Below are 14,643 nucleotides of genomic sequence, written 5' to 3' on the forward strand. Positions count from 1 at the left end.
CTGGCTGAGGTGACACCGGGTGCTGCCAATTCCCCACTGCCACCGCGTCCCCAGGCTGGGGAGGGAAGGGGTCAGCACCATCTGCTGAACACTTTGCAAAAGGTTTTTGGGGGCCGATGGCATGTGATGAAGTGTGGGAAGGCTCAGGGGGTGGCACAGAGCTCACCCCATGCCTGAGCCCCCTGGAGGCCTCCATACCCTGGTCCAGAGGGGCAGCCTGAGGGGCTTGGCACAAGGATGCGGAGATGCCGGTGTGTGGGTTTGGGTGTCTGCGAGACCCTGGTGCAGCGTTTCAGGGACTGCTGGCTGCCTGCAGGGATCCAGCACAGGGGGTGACCCAGGCACTTGGGTGGCACCCCGGGGTGCACAATGTGGCTCATCCTCCTCACGCTGGGAAAAATGAGTTTGCTCCCAGCCTGGAAGTTGCTTGGCTGTCTCAGGGGGTCTTCTGAGGCTGCAAAGTGCCGAGGGCACGTGTCGGCGTCTTTCCAAGGCTGTGTCCTGTGGGAAGCTCTGGGAAGTTTGCTTTGAGCCCTCAGGGATGGCTAGGTGGTGACCCCAGCAGGCATTCCTCTGCCGAGCCTCCGTGCTGGCGAGGCCCCAAAAAATGGACCCGTTGCAACCAAAATAGCTAAAAATAGTGGTTCTCACGGAGGATGCTGTGAGTGGCTTCGCAGCCTCTGAACCTGCCACTGTGAGAGGAGGGGGCTGACCCTGTGGTGTGGGCACTCAGCCCTGGCCCCATGTGCTGTGCACGGGTGGGCTGGGGGCAGCTCCCCCTTGGGAAGCCCACCGAGGAGCCAAGGACCCGTCTCGGTGCGGTGCTGGGGGAATGGGAGCAGAGAGGAGGGTGTGGGTGGGGGGGGGAGCGGGCAGGCAAGGGGTTAATGGCCCCGCGCCCGCCGGATGCAGCATCCTGGGATGGGCTCTTTCCATCTTGTTTTGGTTTGGAGGAATAAAAGCTTTGGCAGCGCATAGCCTCTTCCCAAAATAACTCAGCCTCCCATGATAATTATAGAGCACTGGCCCCTGGTAGAGGCTCGCTGCAGCTTCCCTTCCCAGCCAGCACCCGGCTGCTGCCGCTGGCCGGGGCAAGGGAGACCGGGGTGCTCAGGGTGCCTTGGGGACTGCCAGCTTCCCTCCATGTCACTGCTGCTCCTCCTGGTTCATTCCCCACCAAGAAAAACGCAGCTGGCCCAGGTCAGCCAGTGCAGCACCCCTAGGGATGGGGACACCACTGCTGCATCCCAGAGCTGCCCTGCTCTCACGGGGAAAATGCACAGGACAACCCAAAAGGCCCCATTCCCTGCTGTGATGTGGCTGTGTTGGGCACACTCAGCACACTTCCTCAGCCAGGCATGGACAAAGCGTGACCCCCTTTAGCTCCAGCTGCCACGACGTAGCCTGGGCTTGCCCCCCTGCATCCCCCTCCCACTCCACAGCTGATCCCTTCAGCTTTTAATGCTCTATTTAAAGCCCGGGCTGCAGCTCTGCAGCCACATCCCACAGCCCCTGCCAGGCACCGGGCTCCTTGAGCGAGGCCCTGGCCAAATTCCCACTGCTGGAGGCTGCACACATCTCCTGCTGGCCTGGCTGAGCACAGCCAGCTCATCACAGCAGTGCCTGGCTCAGTGCCCCCCCATGGGAGCAGCTGCTCCTTGAAGGGCACCGGGAGACAGGGATGAGCTCCTGGAACGTGTAAGTGAGTAATCCCCAGTAATGCTGCCTCTCAGAGGAAAGCACTGCTGCGGGGATTAGGGATTTAAGCATCCATCCTCCCCTACCTGCCCCTGCCTGCCCCTGCCCCACTCCTGCCCGCTGCCCGCTGCCCCAGATGGACGGGGCCCGGGTGCTGCTCAGGCTCCCACGTGCCTGATTGCACCTCCGTGGGCTGTTTACAGGAATAAAGCGAGCACGGTGCATGGAGCCATCTGGCCGTGGCCCCGCGGCATGGAGGGGACGAGGCTCTGAGCATTGACAGTGCTGGGGGCAGAGCTGTGGGAGCGAGATGGTCCCAGCCTTTGCTTGGGGCTGGCTCCGGCTTTGCCTCCAGATGCTGCTGGCCAAGCCCCCCGCTGCCCCTTTCACGGCCGGGAACACAAGCACCCCATGATGCCCCGGCCGCTGTCTTGTGCCAGTGTCCTCCCCTGCCCTCCATGGGGACAGGAGGGACACAGCCACGTGCCACCAGCACTCACTGCAGGGTCCCATGGCCGGGAATGTCCCCAAAAGCAGCTGCCTCCAACCCCAGCACTGTTTTGGGAAAGGGACAGGGACAGGGACAGGGACAGGGACAGGGACAGGGACAGGGACAGGGACAGGGACAGGGACAGGGACAGGGACAGGGACAGGGACAGCACAGAGCAGGCTGTGATTTTGCAAGGCAGAGCCACGGGATCCAGTGCCTGGTGCCTGGTGTGTGATGCGTGGTGCCAGCTCCCAGCAACAGTTGTGCAGCTCCCAGTATGCAGACTGGTACCGGTGCTGGTACCCAGTGGCCAGTACCCTGTAGCTGGCGTGCAGTGACCAGTGAGTGTTCCCCAGCGCTCAGTGCCTCCTGCCCAGTGCTTGGTACTAGTTGGGCAATGCCTGGTACTGGTGCCAGTGCCTGGTTCTGCTGCCCTGTGCCCAGTACGTGGTGCTGATGCCCAGTCCATGGTGTCGGTGTGCTGTGCATGGTGCTGGCGTTGGCTCACAGTTCCCAGTGCCTGGTGTTGATGCTGGTGCTGGTACTGGTGTCCGATGCCCTGTAGCAGGGTTGGTGCACAGATCCCAGTTCCCAGTGCTGGTGCTGATGCCAGTGCCTGGTGTTGGTGCCAGCATTGGTACCAGTGCCAGTGCCTGGTGCTGAAGTCAGTGCTGATACTGGTATCAGTGCTGGTGCCAATGCTGATACCAGTGCTGATGCTGATACCAGTGCGATGCCGGTGCCGGTGCCGGTGCCCAGTGCTGCTGCTGGTGCTGCCAGTGCCCGTTTTCCGGTGCCCGATGCTGGTGCCGGTCCCGGTGCCGAACACTGGCACTGATGCCGATGCCGATGCCGGTGCCGGTGGCGGTGCCCGGTGCCGCCCCGCCCCGCCCCGCCCCCGCCGCTGCTATTTCTGCTCATCCCGGCGGCGGGGCCCGGCCGTGCCGCTCGGCAGCCGCCGCTCCCGGACGGCGCCCGGTAGCCATGGTAAGGCCGGGGGGGGCCGGGGCCGGGGCCGGGGCCGGGGCCAGGGAGGGGGCCGCACGGGGCCCCCTGCCCGCTGCCGGTGCCCTCCGTGAAGGTGACGGCGCCGCGGGGGCGGAGCGGGCTGGGAGCGCCGGTGCCGCAGCGGGGCCGGGGGGGGCACAGCGCGGCCGCACCTGCCCGGGGCCGGGGGGCACGGAGGGGGTGGGGGGGGGAGCTGCACATCGCCCCCCACACCGTGGCATCGGGGCGCCCCATTCCTACCCCATCCCCGGAAAGCGGCACCTGCGCCCCCCATCTGCGGCCCCCATCCCGGGCACCGCCGTAAGGGACGGGGGGGAGGCAGCGGCTGGCTCTGTGCTCCCCCCCCCCTTACCGGGGCCTTCGGCCGGTTCCCGGCAGCCGCTCGCGGTTGCGGTGCCCGCGGCGCTGCCGGCCGGGCCGGGCCCTCCCGCGGGGCCGCTCGGAGCGGGGTCCCGGCGAGGTGCGGAGCCGCCAAGAGCCCGCCCGGCCCCGGCCCCGGCCCCCGCCGCGCCCCGTCCTGCGCCCCGGCCCCGCGCATCCCCCCCGCGGGGTCCCCAGGGGGCCGCGGTGCCCACGGAGGGACCCCCGGTGGGACCGATCCGCCCCGAGCGGCCGCCGTGGGAACGGGAGCGGCGCATTCCTGGGAGCGGGACACGGCGAAAGCAGACGAGAGGGCGGCCGGCAGAGCGTGGCGGCACCGCTCCTGGGGAGCGCCGTCCCCAGAAGCCCCCGAGTTGGCTTTGGGGATGGATGGACCCAAGGGACACCCCTGTCCCCCGCGGGCAGGCTGCTCCCGCCTGTGTCGGAGCCGCTTTAGGCTCGCAGTGCCCCGAATCATCTCGTTTGCTCGGTGTCTGTTCCTGTGGTTAATGGCACGCGTCGAAACGCTGCCCCCATTCCAGTCCGGGCAGGCCCCGCTGTCACTTCCAGGCTGCAGCACCCGGGGTGCTGCCGTGCACGCTGTCAGCCTGGGTCCCCCCTCAAGTAACTCAACCTGCTCCTAAACGGTGCCCCGAAGGGAAGGGGCTGCAGCTCCCGCACCGAGGGGCGCACTGGGAAGCTCTTCTCTTGTGTGCATGGCCACCCTGCATGGCCACCCTGCCCAGGCCTGGTACCATGCCTGACCCTGCGCCCTGTTAGTAGGGTGCCCAGCAACCTGCTCCTCGCCCATGGTTCCCCCCCACACATTCAGGGGTGCTCCAGCCCTGCAGGTCCCAGCAACATGTGTTTTCTGCTCCCCCACAGCCTTCCCAGGCTGCTCAGGCTGAGCGACGCAGCTCGGGGACTTGGTTTCCCAACAGGGACGGCACTGATGGGGTGGGAGCCGGGAGCGAGAAACTCCGATTACAAGAGGGCGGCAGCAGGCAGGTCGCAGCATGAGCAGCCCAGGTGCTGGCTGCCCCAGGGAAGGGGCGCTGGGACAGCCGAGCCCCCCGGGCTGCTCCTCGGAAAACCGAGCTTTGGTGGGGGGTGGTTACGGGGAGGGGAAGCCTCTTGCTGCAGTGCAGTGTGTGGGGAGAACCAGGGGACGTGGATGCTGGGGAGTGGAGGGGGTGGCACGTGGTGGGGATGAGGGCATCTGTGGCCCCGTCTGCCTTGGACACCCAGCTGTGGTGTGTGCAGTGCCGTGGGTGGCACATCAGGGTGTCACCTTCAGGTGGGGCACAGCTGTGGGGACAGCACCTGGCTGGGACACTTCTTTCCACCCCTGTGGGGACAGGGTGCAGTGCTGCCCCTGGGGATGTGGGGCTGGGGATGCTGCAGGTGCCCTGGCAGCCCTCACCCACGTCCTGGGTGCGAAGCCTCCCTGCAGCAGCCGGGGGAGGCTGCGGGGAGCAACCAGGCGTGGAGATGCCAACGGTGGCTCCGCAGCTCAGGCTGTGCTGCCCCAGTGCCCCGCCAACCTCACCCCGTGGCACCCTCGAGCTGTCACCGTGCGGGATGGTGTGATGCAGGGTGACAGGCGGGGACAGGGCAGCTGGCAGCGGCTCGCATGTGCAGCGGGGTGTGTAATCCGCTTACGGGACACGGCACACATAAATCCCAGCTTGCAGGTGGGCGCCAGCGTGGGACAGTCAGGGAGCAGCGGCACTGGTGCTGTGTGCGCTGCCAGGGCTCAGCCTGAGAGCCCGTGCAGGATTTATGGGTTATGGGGTGCGGGGGCCCAGCACAGGACCATCAGCCTCTGTTGGCCCCTCGCGCTTCATCTCCCAGCTCCCTCCATGGCACAGGGCAGCGCTCTGGGGCTTTTTAGCACTTCCCTGGGTAGCTCAGGCAAGTGAAGCCTGCCCGGCTCCGCGCCTGAGCTGCTTCGATGCATCTTGACATGCATCAAGGCGAATCACCGTCGGGCTGAGGGGGGAGACCCCCCAGCACTGACAGCTCGGCCGCTGCCTCCGGCTCCTCCATGGGCCGTTAATGCTTTGGTTAACCCTTGAGGTTGAACACCGGCAGCTGAGCCGTGTTTCTCTGGGGATGGAGCTGTTTCTCTTGGGATAAACGTCCTCCAAGCTGCGTGCTCAGCCCAAGGGCTGGGGGGCTCAGGCAGCCCCATTTCCCCCTGTCTGCCTGTCCCCTCCCCGGCCAGTGACGCTTCGCTGGTCCCTGACACCTCCCAGAGCTGCTCTCCTGCTCTGTAGCTGGCCAGGAGCTGGGCTCACTCTGCTCCCTGTGCCTGGAGGCTCCCGTCTTGTGCCCCCCACGCTGCCCCTGCCCCACCGCACCCAGGAGGGCTGTGCCTGGGTGCCCCGGTGCCTGCACAGGGTGGAGTTATGCTAATGTGCTCCTGTTCCTCTCTGAGCCTCGGCGCAGCCGGTGCCACTCGCAGCATCTCCCAGCCGCGGTGACACCGGCTCGGCCATGGCCACCGGCCCTGAGCTGCAGCCTCTGCAGGAGGTACGGGGGGAGCATCGGGGGAGAGGGGGCAGACATGGGTGGGGGACACGGGGGGAGCCCCACACCCATCTGGAGGGGGGCTGGAGGAGGTGCCACAGCCGATGTCCCCAGGGACACGCTCACTGCAGGGAGGATGCGATCCAGCTTTGTGGAGCTTCCCTGTGCTGGGGTGTGGGGGGCTGGGCCCCAAAGGGTTGCAGCCCCATGGGACAGAGCTGGGGCAGTGGGGCTGGGAATGCTCGGTGGCAGTGGGCACCTGTCCCCAGCTGGGCAGGGTGTGCTGAGCACACTGACAAGGGGAGGATGCTGCGGTGTCAGGGACCTGGCGAGTGCTATTGACCTGCTGGGGACGGGGACAGGGAGGGGGATGAGGGGGAGACATACGGTGCCACCAGCCTGGCACTGCCATCCCCCATCCTGGTGGCCGTGGGGGTGCCGGGCAGAGCAGCAGCGTGACCTCGTTTCCAGCCTGCTCACCCGGCACCTCTCGCCTGGCCTCCAGCACAGCCGCCCTCCACGGGGACACGGGGTGCAGGGGGACACGCGTGTCCCCATGGGGGGCTCTCACCTCGGTGCCACTGTGCAGGGTGGGGGCTCAGCCTTGCCCCCAGTCTGGGAGTCCCCCTGTGGGTTGGGATTCCCGAGGCAGTTTCCATGGGGAGCCCACGAGCAGACCCCTGTTTGCCCCCCAGCTCCGTGGCTGTTGCCTCTCATCTCTCTTCTCCCCCCCTCCTTCCTTCCCCATGCTCCCTGCAGGCCATGGCGCATGCGGGGGCTCTTCCAAGCCCAGAAGACCCCAAGGAGCGTGGGGGTGCCCAGCTCCCCCCCAGGGCCAGGGGGGACAGTCCCCATCCTTGCCCCCCGGAGCGCCAGGAGCCGTCCGACCCCCCCATGCAACAAGCTGTAAGCGCCCGCGCCGTGGGGTGCACGGACCCTGCTGTCCCCATGCTCCCCCCACGCCTGTCCTGGGGCTGCCACCGTTGTCCCCCTCTTCTTTTTTTTCCCAAGGTTTGCCCCCACCCGCACCTTGGGGGTGCATGAGGCTGGCTGTGGAGGTTTGGGGGTCCTGATGCTGAGCGGTGCCGCTGCGGGCGTCCCCTCCTTCCTCACTCCTTTTCCCCCCCCAGATCAAGCGCTTCCTGAAGGAGGACTCGGAGGAGGCCGAGCTCACCCAGTTCCTCCGGGACTGCCCCCCCACCGACACCCCCCGCAAAGTGGAGCCCCCCGAGGGCAGGCGGGAGCCCGGCCACCCCCTCTGTGGCAGGGTCCCCGCCGAGGAGCCCGCCGATGACAGGGACGTGCGGCCCTTCTCTCGTCCTCGGCCCCTGGATGCCCAGCAGCTCATCACGGCCCCCCCGCCGCCCAGCCCCTCCCGGCCGCGCAGCCCCTGGGGGCAGCTGGACCCCTACGACTCCTCTGAGGTGCGGTGGGTCCCTGGGGTGTGGGCGGGCTGGGAGGGGGGGCAAAGGGGTGTCCCTTTGTCCCCAGAGGATGTGCCTGCCCAGTGAGCCCAAGGGGACCCCTTGGATTGCCTGGGGGGGCACAGCCCCGGTGGGGAAAGCAGCGTCCCCTGTTCCACATCCCCTCTCCCTGCAGGACGACAAGGAGTATGTGGGGTTTGCCACGCTCCCCAACCAGGTCCATCGCAAGTCGGTGAAGAAGGGCTTCGACTTCACGCTCATGGTGGCAGGTAGGGGCCTGGCGTGGTGGCCGGCGTGGGGACGGTGACCTGGGCGTCCCCTCACTGCTCCCCATCGCCCCAGGGGAGTCTGGGCTGGGGAAATCCACCCTCGTCAACAGCCTCTTCCTGACGGACATGTACAGGGACCGCAAGTTCCTGAATGCTGAAGGTAAGGACAGCCTGCACCAGGCACCGGGCAGCAGACGTGAACACCCCAATGCAGCGGGGAGGGGATGCGGATGGGTTTGGAGGGACATCTCCATCTGTGCCCCACCCCCAGGGGCTGGCAGCTCCTCTCTGCACCCAGCTGGGCTCCTCCGGTCCCTCACACCCGTGTTTGTCCCTTCTGGGCTTCCCCAAAGGCAGAAGCAGGCGCGATGCTTTGCCAAGGCAGTGGGGCCCCCCAGCACGGTGCCCCCCCCACCAGGCTTTGTCCTGGGCTGCAAAGCAGAGGGGGAACAAAGCCTGGCTTGTTGGGCTGGGGACAGTCGGGGTCCGGGACACGGTGCCACGTGGACGGCTCCACTTCAGCTGCGGTGGCCACGCTAATTAAAAATAGCCCGAAAGGTCCAGATCCCCGCGGTCCGGGGGGGTTATTGGGTTTGTTTGGGTTGCCAGGAGCAATTTTCAGCCTAAATGAACACACGCAGCCGCACACACACAGAGTGATGAGAGCATCCCTGGGGCATGGGGATGCAGAGACACGGTGTGTGCAGGGGGGCTGGGGGTAAAGGGTTATTAAAACACACAGTGGTGGGGCTGTGGAGTCACACAGGGGTGCAGGGAGCTGAAAATACTCCCTAGGTGATGTTCCGGCAGCCCACCTTCCTCATCCTCACGCTGCCCTGGCTGTGTTCACAGAAGGAGGGCTCCTGTGAACTCCTTTTTGAGAACTCCTCTTTTTGAACTCCTTCTGAGTTCAAAAGCCAAAAGCAGCTGTGGGGAGTGAAGTGCTTGGGTTTGGAGGACAAGGTGACCAGAAGCGTGGGGACACTGGGAGCTGGGAGGCATCCTGTGCCCCCAGGGGTTGGATGTGACCCCAGGCTCTGTTCTAGCACAGGGAGAGCAGTGGCTGCAGGCTGGGGCTGAGCTGGGGTGGGTGCCCTGCTTGGTGCTGGACAGATGCTGTCACAGGAGGTGATGGCATGGCCACTGGGGAAGGGTGAGCGTGGTGCCACCACGGCTGCGCCCACCGTGTGCGGAGATGAGTGCATCCTGCTCGTCCCTGACCCTCACCCGGGGTGCCCGCACCATCCCTGTTTCTCCTGCCCTCGCAGAGCGCATCACGCAGACAGTGGAGATCACCAAGCACGTGGTGGACATTGAGGAGAAGGGCGTCAAGCTGCGCCTGACCATTGTGGACACGCCGGGCTTTGGGGACGCCGTCAACAACACCGAGTGGTGCGGGGAGAGGGACGTGGGTGTGCTGGGGTGGCCCCGGGGACAGGGAGTGCTGCTGTGGGTGCGAGCGGCTCCGAGGCAGGGACGCCCCACGGTGCTGTGGTTTGTGCAGCCCCCGTCCTCGGGACGCTGAGCCCTGGGAAGAGGTGTTGGGCCCGGGGATGTTGGGGTTGGGACTGGGGAAAGCCCATGGGGGCTCCAGTGGTTACCCCTGCTGCCAGCCCTCCTGTTCCCCCAGCTGGAAGCCAGTGGCTGACTACATCGACCAGCAGTTCGAGCAGTATTTCCGTGATGAGAGTGGCCTGAACCGGAAAAACATCCAGGACAACCGCGTCCACTGCTGCATCTATTTCATCTCGCCCTTCGGCCATGGGTAGGAGCATCACCCCCCCTTCCCTGCCCACCTGGGGCTCTCAGCAGCACCGGGGGGTCAGAGAAGGGACTGGGGGCTCACAGAGCTCCCCTGCAGCCTCCGGCCCCTGGACGTGGAGTTCATGCGAGCCCTGCACCAGCGGGTGAACATCGTGCCTGTGCTGGCCAAGGCGGACACCCTGACACCCTCTGAGGTGGAGCGCATGAAGAACAAGGTGAGGGGGAGCTGATCCTGCCTGGGGCTGTCCCCTCACATCCGGGGGCTGTGGTCCCCTCTTGCCTGGTGGTCCTTCCCATTCCCTGCCTGGGCTTTGCCGTGGAGCATCCCCCGTGACCCCCAGTACTGATGGTCCCCAGGGTCCTCTCTCTGGGGGGTAGGGGTGTCCGTGACATCCTGCCCCCCTCCTGTGGGGGAAAGGTTTGCTGGGTGTGTGGCTGGTCCCTGGGGGACACCAGGTGTGTGCCCTGCCCGTGGCGCTTCCTCACCCCCTTTCCAAGGGGCAGAGACCAGTCCTCACCCGGGCTGTGTGTGCAGATCCGTGAGGAGATCGACCACTACGGGATCCGCATCTACCAGTTCCCGGAGTGTGACTCAGACGAGGATGAGGAGTTCAAGCTGCAGGACCAGGCGCTGAAGGTGGGTTGGGCCCCTGCAGCCCCAGGGCCGTGGGGAGCACACTGTCCCTGGTGCCAGGCACGGTGCGTTTGGGATGTATGGCACGGGGCTGGACACCTCCCTGAGCTGCTGCCACCTGCAGCTCGGTGGGATGGAGAAACCCTGCTGCGAGCTCCACCACCCCACAGCCAGGGCTCCGGGGCATCTTGGCAGAGCTGTGCTGGATACGGCTGGGGAGATGTGGGTGGGGGGATTTGGACCGAGCCCTGCTATAGCCCTCGCCATCCTCCTGCAGGAGAGCATCCCCTTCGCTGTCATCGGCAGCAACACGGTCGTGGAGGCCAAGGGCCGGCGCGTCCGCGGGCGCCTCTACCCCTGGGGCATCGTGGAAGGTAACGGCATGGGGGGACCTGTCCCTGCAGGGATGGGGACACAGAGTCATAGAATCATAGAATATCCCGAGTTGGAATGGACCCATAAGGATCATCAAGTCCAACTCCTGGCACCGCACAGGTGTGCCCAAAATTTTAGAGCATGCGCCTAAGGGCACAGTCCAACCATTGCGCACCCCTTCTCCATGCTGTGGTCCCCACGCTGGCGGGTTTGGGGAGGGGGGGGGGCTGGTGGGGCCCCCTGACCCCCGGCTCCCCTGCAGTGGAGAACCCGTCCCACTGCGACTTCGTGAAGCTGCGCACCATGCTGGTGAGGACACACATGCAGGACCTGAAGGACGTGACGCGGGAGACCCACTACGAGAACTACCGCACGCAGTGCATCCAGAGCATGACCCGCATGGTGGTGAAGGAGAGGAACCGCAAGTACGGGGCTGGGAGTGGGGCTGGGCTGTGGCGAGGGATGGGGCAGCCTCTCTTCTCCCTGGGGTGGCATTGGGGTGGCCCTTTCCTTGCTGGCTGGAGGGGTTGGTGGGGACCCTTTGTCCCCACGGGCTCTGGGGCCAGAGCAGAGCAAGCAGCTGGTGCCAAGGCTCTGCCCTCAATGCCCACCAGACTCGTGGTACTTGCATCCCCTTCAGAATCCCCAGAATTCCAGGGGTGACCCCAAAAAGCAGGTGCCCCACGGAGCTGGCTGCAGAGCCCTTGCTGGCTCAGTGTGGGGGCTTGGCGGGTGGCTTGTCCTTGTCTGGGGGGGTGGTCACGGGTGGCAGTCGGGGACGGCTGGTGGTGACAATGGGTGCCCTAAGCTCGTCTCTCCATGCATGCTGTGGGAGAAGGAGGCAGCCCTCCACGCTGCGGCTGTGCTGCGCCGACTGCTCTGCAGACTGAGCCAGGGACGTGCTCGTCCCCTGCTGCCACCGCTGCCTGCGTCCCCCAGCCCCTCTATAAAGTGCTTGCTGGTACCCAATGCTGTCTTGGTCCTTCTGTGCCTGCAAGGGCCCTGCAGGAAAGTACCTGGGGGGCTCCTGGGGACAGCCAGCCCCAGACCACCTGCCCATTGCCCAGATCAGCATCTAGTTGCCCACTGTCAAGCTTCCCATGGCAGGGGCATGGTGCTGGCAGTGCCCACAGCACTGGGAGGATGCAGTTCCCCTGCAGATCTGTGTCACTGGGGCCACCCACCTCACCCAGGCATGGTGGGGTTGCAGGGACCCTGCCCAGCACTGTCACCCAAGCACCCACCTCCAGCAGTGCCCAAGGGGTCTGCAGGCGCTCGTGTTTGCCACGGCCCCGCTGTGTCCCCATCTGGTGGCACCCAGCTTTCCCAGCCAAAGGGAGGCAACCCCAAACTGGGGTGATGCTAGCTCGGGGTGTGGGTGCCTGTTTTAAGAAGGTCCCTCAGGTGGGTGCCCAGGGCTGGTGAAGCCGCTTGGCCTGTGCCTGGTGCCAGCTCCAACCTCATCTCACTGCTGGGGCTGGGGCTGGAGCTCTCCACCATCCCTGCGGCTCCAAAATTCCCCCTGCCACTGTCAGGAGCATGGGCGGGGATCTCCCAAACAGAGCAAAACTCAACCAGAAACCATCCCCTGCCTTTGCATGCCTGCACTACCCCAGCACCAGGGGCAACCTCCCCACACATCAGCTCTGCCACAGCCGGCACCGCTCCTGCACGTCCCCGCACTGCGGGCACGAGGTGACACGCGTGACTGCTGCGAGCGGCAGCGGTGTCACAGCCACGTGGTCTCCTGCTGGGGCAGTGCGTGGCTCCCGCAGGGACCCAGCCACCAGAGCTGGTCCCTCCCCGTGTCCTTGCCATGGGAGAAGCCATCGATCCAGCCCGCTGCGATGGGGTGGCCGCGGGCAGGATGCGCTGTACCACAAGTGCCTTTCCCGGATGATGCTCTGGGAAAGCAGCGCAGTGCTGCTGGGAGCAGGGGCTGTGGCACAGCCCGGCTGTCTTCAGGGGCTAGGGGACACCAGGGGGCCTGCACCGTCCCCTTTGGTTGGCCCCAGCTCTTGTATGGGTCTGGGAGATATTTTCTGAGTCGGGGGAGGAGGGTTCGGTTCTGGAGGTGGGGATAGGAACAACCTCATCTCCTCTCTCTGCCCCACAGCAAACTGACGCGGGAGAGCGGGACAGATTTCCCCATCCCTGTCATCCCCCCGGTGCCCGATTCGGAGACGGAGAAGCTCATCCGGGAGAAGGACGAGGAGGTGAGCACAGGGCCCCCCGAGCATCCTGCTGTCCCCCTGCTCTGCCCCCAGACCCAGCAGGGTACATCCTGCAGGTGAGCTGGGGAAGCATTTGAGGGGAATCAGAGGTTTTCTCCACAAAACACATCTCTTGATGATCCAGACCTGCTTGGAATGCTTGACCCAAATCCGTGTGCAGGGGAGGTGATGTGGCTGGGGGAAGCCCACAGAGGTGCCACCTCCCTGGTTGTCACCCCTTTGCTCTGTCCCAGCTGCGGCGCATGCAGGAGATGCTGCAGAAGATCCAGAAGCAGATGAAGGACTCCCACTAGCCCCCTCCTCCTCGTCCTCCGGCCGTGTGCCACGCGGATCAGAGATGTTTACATCACGCTCCATCCCAGCCAAGCTGCGAGACTCGGTACCAACAACACCTCTCACCTTAAGCTGCTGCGGTATCGCCTTATGGACCTGGGCACCACGAGGGGACGGGGTGCCCAGCCCAGGGGTCCCCCAAGCCCTGTCCCGGCCACCCCTGCGCCCCCCGGTGCAGCTTTGTCCCCAGTGCTTCGGTTCCCCCTCTGTCGCCCCAGCCCTGGGTGTCTCCCAGGAGGCCGCCACCACCCAGCTCCCCGCTTTGTGGCTCTTGTCCCTGTGTCACCTAGGGCTGCCTGCTCAGTGTAAAAGAGGATGAAAGGAGGGGACAGTCCCAGCCCTACAAAACAGGGGCCGCCCCACTGCTGGTTCCCACCTTGGGAACGGAAGGGAAAATGTGACAGCAGGGGGACAGCGGGGCACTGAGGGGCTGGAGGGACAGACACCACTTGGGCCTGTGGCACCTCTGTGCCAGCAGAGAAGGGCATGAAGCTTGATGGTGCCCAGCCCCATGTCCTGGGCACGTTCCCTCTCCCCAGTGAGCATCGTCCAACGGGAGTATCCCCAGTTGGTGCACAAGGAGCCTTGGGGCATCGCTGTCCCTGTAGAAAATCCCTTGAACCCTAAATCCCCATGAGCAGAGACCTTCCCCCCTCCCCCTGATGTTGGCCCTATAGAGCAATAATCGCCATCCCTGCCCTTGGCAAGAGCATCGTCCCACGCTGCCATTTCGGCCCCTGGTGCCGCTCGCTTGTCTCTTGTGTCCCCGTGCCCCCCCTCCTCCCAGGACGTCCCTGCCTGTGCTGCTTGCAGGCAGAGAGCTGGCCCCAGGGGAGCCCCCCCAGCTCCCTGCTTCCCCGCGGGCAGTGGGGAAAGGCTGAAGAGGACGGCCAGGCTGCGGGGTGGGGACACAACTGGGGCACAGGGCCATGTTCCCTCCCTGCCAGGGCCCTGGCCACCCTCTCAGGGTGGGTTTGAGCCCCCACGGTGTGGTTGGAGGTGTCCCAGGCTGCTGGGGACAGTGCCTGGTGGGTACCACCTGTGTCCCCGCATCGGCTGCAGCCTGAGGGCTCCCTCTGTCACCGCCCCGTGAGCAAGGACCTGCAGGCTGTGTTAGCGCTTTCCTTTTTTTATCTTGCTATTTTCTTACAGAAGTACCTACCTTTGCATGACAGTCATAGATGCATTTATTAAAGTATACAAAGAGTATAGGTTTATAAATTCTTATAGAGCTAGTGGAAATATTTTTAACCCCTCCACAAATGTTCTCAATAAATACGGCTGACCTGGCTTGTCTGCAACCACGTCTCGCTTCCACGGGCTGCGTGCGGGTAGGCGAGGCATCAGGATGATGAGGATGGCCTCTCACTCCTGGCTTCTTTTTCCTTGGAAAGGTGTCAGAATGGATTTCAGGGGGATTTCTGCCACCCCCATGCTGCTGAAGCAGACACGGGGCACCCAGACGGGGGGTGGGAAGCTGCCCAAGCTCTCCAGGACACAAAGACCAGTGCCCAGTGCTGGC

General features: G+C 65.2%; 1 protein-coding gene across 2 annotated transcripts; it reads left to right on the forward strand.

Moving 5' to 3' along the window:
- Positions 1-3,136: 3,136 nt before the first annotated feature.
- On the forward strand, positions 3,137-14,397 carry SEPTIN4 (septin 4; the record flags this gene model as incomplete). 2 transcript variants are annotated; one of them, XM_082776153.1, is made up of 12 exons in its annotated part: positions 3,137-3,175; positions 7,219-7,512; positions 7,688-7,781; positions 7,855-7,941; positions 9,050-9,173; positions 9,412-9,546; positions 9,643-9,760; positions 10,081-10,182; positions 10,457-10,553; positions 10,817-10,979; positions 12,671-12,770; positions 13,022-14,397. In XM_082776153.1, 12 exons carry the CDS (start codon positions 3,173-3,175, stop codon positions 13,079-13,081), a joined length of 1,377 nt encoding a protein of 458 aa, XP_082632279.1. In that variant the 3' UTR covers positions 13,082-14,397. The 2 variants fall into 2 exon arrangements, with proteins under 2 accessions (XP_082632279.1, XP_082632278.1); XM_082776152.1 differs by lacking the exon at positions 3,137-3,175 and adding an exon at positions 6,056-6,091.
- Positions 14,398-14,643: the final 246 nt, after the last annotated feature.

The sequence above is a fragment of the Aythya marila genome, assembly GCF_965140915.1.
Source record: "Aythya marila genome assembly, chromosome: 20".
In the NCBI taxonomy this organism is placed as follows: domain Eukaryota; kingdom Metazoa; phylum Chordata; class Aves; order Anseriformes; family Anatidae; genus Aythya; species Aythya marila.